This window comes from Monoraphidium neglectum (assembly GCF_000611645.1).
Source record: "Monoraphidium neglectum strain SAG 48.87 unplaced genomic scaffold scaffold00992, whole genome shotgun sequence".
Classification (NCBI taxonomy): Eukaryota; Viridiplantae; Chlorophyta; class Chlorophyceae; order Sphaeropleales; family Selenastraceae; genus Monoraphidium; species Monoraphidium neglectum.
In genome coordinates this window covers 7222-11346 of record NW_014012636.1, presented here as the reverse complement: position 1 = coordinate 11346, position 4125 = coordinate 7222, and the positions used below count along the sequence as shown (strand labels likewise).

Here is a 4125-nt window from a genome sequence, read left to right as displayed (position 1 = left end):
CCCCCGCCCGCCACGGCGGGCTCGGCGGCGGCGGCGGGCGGCGGCGGAGCGCGGCGGCCGGGGGAGGCGCGGGCGGGGCTTGATTGTAGGTCTGCCGCGCCGCCGGTCAGCGGGGCGCTGCCTACGTAAAGCAGGCCCGTCCTGGGGACGATGCGCATGTCGAAGATCTGGATGAGAGCATTGGTTGACGTCGCTGCCTCCAGGGCGCTGCGAGGAGGGACGAGGGTGGAGGCAGAGAGCCGGTGGTTTCGACTCAAGGCGGGGACGGCCGCGATTGGCAGTGCGTTGTGAGCGTGGGTGCGTCGACTCGGCTTGAGGGGGCTTTCGTGCGCAGTTCGGCGCCGGCCGGTGCGGGGAAGCCTCCAACCGCGCCCGACAGCCGAAACGTCACCGAACCCCGAGCGCAGTAGGTGGCGTCCGCGCGGGATCGCCGTGCCGTGCAGGCGGGGCACGTTCGCACGCGCTGACCTGGCGTCCGGGCTGTCCTCGGGCTTGCCGGCCTGCTGGCGCGGCGCGTGCGCGAGCGCCGCGGCGCCCACGAGCACGTAACCCTCGGATGCGAACATTGTGAGCTGCGCCTGCGTGGCCACGCGCATCGTGCCAAAGCTCCCGCCGGTGGGCTCCGCGCCGCCCGCTGCGGCCGCGGCGGCGGGCGCGGCGGCGGGCGCGGCGGTGGCAGCGCCGGCCTCGTTGTCGGTCGCTTTGGAGTTGACATTCGCAAAGAGTCCTGGAAGAAGGGGTTGGCGCCGCGTGGGGCGGCGGGTTGCTCAATGGGCGGCGATTCGAGGCAAGCGCACGCACATGCAGCAACATGCACGCGCGCATGCGCACGCGTGTGCTCAGGCGGGCAACCAATCAGCCCTGCGCTGCGTGCCGCTCACTGCCGATCGGGTGTGCGTCGAGCGCGCCGCCGATGTCGCGCGCCGCGCGCGCGGTCCCGGTTCGAGGGGATCCGCAGGCGCCATTGTACGCGATGGTCGCGCCGCTGCACTCTGCCAGGCACGCGTTCTGGAAAGTCACCCCGCTCGCGGCGCACACTGGCGCGTGCGTCAATGCGCAGCCCCAGCTGCAGTCGCGTTCGGCACCTGCCGGGGCATGAGTGCGGTGTATGTACTACTTAGTGCTTCAATTTTGAAAATTTGTGCTCCACTGACTCGAGCCAGACGCTTTGAAGCGCAGCATCGATGTCACCCTGCCGGCAAAGGCATGCCGCGTTAGACAACATGATGGGTGCCTGCAGTTGCAGTTCTTACCGGCCAAATCAAGAACATGCGTGAACCAGACTGCGAGCACCAAGCCCAGCCACAAGCTGCCGCACGCAGTCATAACGTTTGGCGCGGCGCTCGTGGAGCGACGCGCAATCTCCCTCGTCCAGATATAATATACGTACTTGTAACATATACCATCCTTCGTGCTCACGAAAGGTGTTGATGGCTCGACATCACACTCGCACCTGTAGCCCGCAAACCTGCTCGAGTGCCACAGCGGCTCGAGGTCGGAGCTGTCTCAGGAAGTCGGCGCTCGTGCGCCTGGCCAACTCGCTGCACTGGTGGAACATATGATCCTCGACAGGCACCGTTTTGACGCCCCTCACTGAAATCTTATGAGACATAAGCACAGCAAGGGCAGCGTTTTCAGATCTCTCCCATAACAGCGACCGCTGCGTCACAACTTGTAATCCTGGCAGCATCCATTTTCAAGTCCTGGCAGCAATGTACTGTCACTCAAACCTGCTGTTTGAATGCATTTTTACAGTCTTATTACATTCAAGGCGGTCACCACGGGCCTGGCTGCGGCGGCAGTTTCAGTGCCTGCAGCCCCTGACGCCCCAGAGCCATCGGACCACCCCTGCCTACTCCTGCCCCTCCTCCTCCTCCGCCGCCGGCAGCGCCCTGCCCCGCCCCACCCGCACCCCCACCCGGGCCCGCCTTCGCGCCCGCCAACCGGCCGGCCCCCCAAGCGCGCGGCCGCGGGCTGGTGGCGGCCGCAGAGGGCGACGCGGACGAGTCGCGGCGCATGCGCGCGCCGCCTCTGTCGCCGCCGGCGCGCCCTAGCTCGGGGTCGTCCCATTCGTCGTCCTCGCTCCTGGGTGAAGAAACATACAGGGATGGCTGTGAACACCACGGGCTTGCGACGCCAGCCGCTGCCCGCACTTTGCATGGCACTCGCACAGCGTAATTTAAACCGTGCGCGAGAAAGCAAGAAGGCAGCCCTTTGAAAAGGGCGCTCGCGCCATACTCACATGCGCCTGCAAAATCAGCTGCCTTCCAAGGTTCAACGCGCAACGGCGTGGGTGCCACCACCGCTTAAAGCCAACCGGGCGCCACCCTCTCACCAGCTATCCCAATCGTCCCGCTTGCCGCCGCCGCCGCCGCCGCCACCGCCATCGCCGCCGCCGCCGCCGCCGCCGCTGCCGCCGCTTTGGCCGGTGAACCCTCCTCCGCCAGCGCGCCCGCCGCCACGCACGCCCGAACCGCCAAAACGCCCGCCAAGCCCGCCGCCGCCGCCGCCGCTGTCCCCGCCGCGCCTGGAGCCGCCGCCGGCCCCGCTGCCCAGCAGGCTGTAGGCGCCGCCGGCGCGCCACGCCGCCAGCTGGCGGCCAAGAGACGCAAGGTGGCCCGCCCCAAGCATCGCCGCTGCGCCGCAAACGACCACAACAAACAGCAGCAGGCCCACGTACTTGGCCGCGCGCGCCGTGCCGCCCCCCGGCCCGCGCTGCAGCGCGCCGGCGACGCCGTCATCCGCGGCGGCGCCCTCTGCGCCTCGGGACGCAAGCTTCTCGGCAGCTGCCGCGCCCGTAGATCCACCGACGGTGCTTCCGTCGCCGCGCCGGCCGCCTGGGTCAGCGGCGCCGCCGCTTTCCGGGCCTTCCGGCCTATCTGCGGGCGCGCCTGCGCCATCCTGCCCCAGCTCGCTGCCGTTCGCCTGCTGCAGTGCCCCCAGGTCTGGAGTGGCCAAGGCCTGGACGTCGTCAGATTTCTGCTGTTCCTGCTGCTGCTGCTCCTGCTGCTGCTCCTGCCGCTGCTCCTGCTGCTGTACCTGTGGCAAATCATCAGCCATTCTGGGGTGCAACGGCTGCTCCTTCTGCTGCCCCTGCTGCTGTTGCTGCTCCTGTCCCTGGCCGGGTTGAGTTTCCTGTTCCTCAGGCACAGCCTTGCCGCCTGGCTCCTGCCGCTGATCATACTGTGCGATCTGCTGCAAAAGGTCGTTGTTGTTTGACCCGTCATCGCCCTGCTCTTTCTGCTGCTCCTTCTGCTGATCTTGCTGCTGCTCCTGCTGCTGCTCCTGCTGCTGCTCCTGCTGCTGCTGCTGGTCTCCATCCCGCTGCCCAAAAATGTCGAACTGCTGCTCTTGGGCAGTTCCGGCGGTTCCGCCCTGCAGCGGCTGCGCGGCAGCAGGCAGAGCCGCTGGGACGGGCGGAGGCGCAGGGGCAGGCGGGGGCGCAGGGACGCGCGGGGCCGCTGGGGCGGGCGGATGCGTCGCGGCTCCCTCGTCCAAGGGGCCGTCGTCGCCGTCGCCTGGTGGTTTGGCAGGTGCGAGGACGCGAGGAAGCAAAGGAGAGATGAGGCGAGCCTGTGAGTGCCAGACGCCGCGTCCGGTAATGCTGGAGCGGGTGGCGTTACATAACCTCTCACTTACCTTGCCGCGTCAGACTGGCTCCCGCACCCCCGCTCGCTCACCGGGGGCCGCACCCTCCTGCGGCTGCCCCTCGTCCGGCTCCTCCTGGGCCCGGCCCGCCGCGCCGCCTGCCGCTGCGCGACCCTCTGCAGCGTCCGCGAGGGAGGCCTTCGCCGCCTGCGCCGCGGCCTCGGCGGCGGCCGCTTCTTCCGCCACCTGCTGCGAGCTCATGGGCAGCTGCGCCAGCTGCTCGAAAGGGTCAGTCGCCGCACCCGCCAGCGCCGCCGACTGGGCCGCCGCCGCCGCATCCGCCTCCTCCGCAGCGCCAGCGCCCCCGCCAGCGGCGTCCTGGCTTGCGACGTTCGCCGGCTTGGGCGGCGGAGGCGCCGCCGAAGGAGGCTCGGCCGCGGCGCCGCTGCCCCCAGATTTCGCCGCGGCGTTGCTGTGTGCGCTACCCGCGTCGTCGCTGGCGGGCCCGCCGCCGTCCCCCTCCAGCGGCTGCTGCGC

At 69.5% G+C, this 4125-nt stretch overlaps 1 protein-coding gene across 1 annotated transcript in view; it reads right to left on the bottom strand.

Moving 5' to 3' along the window:
* Positions 1-4125, bottom strand: part of MNEG_6219 (hypothetical protein) — a gene marked incomplete at both ends in the record, with an annotated part of 9383 nt that overhangs the window by 3402 nt on the left and 1856 nt on the right. Inside the window, 5 exons of the mRNA XM_014045308.1 lie at positions 469-727; positions 882-1085; positions 1919-2085; positions 2336-3407; positions 3681-4119. Coding sequence (XP_013900762.1) covers positions 469-727; positions 882-1085; positions 1919-2085; positions 2336-3407; positions 3681-4119 — 2141 coding nt within the window. The remainder of the gene's footprint in view (positions 1-468; positions 728-881; positions 1086-1918; positions 2086-2335; positions 3408-3680; positions 4120-4125) is intronic.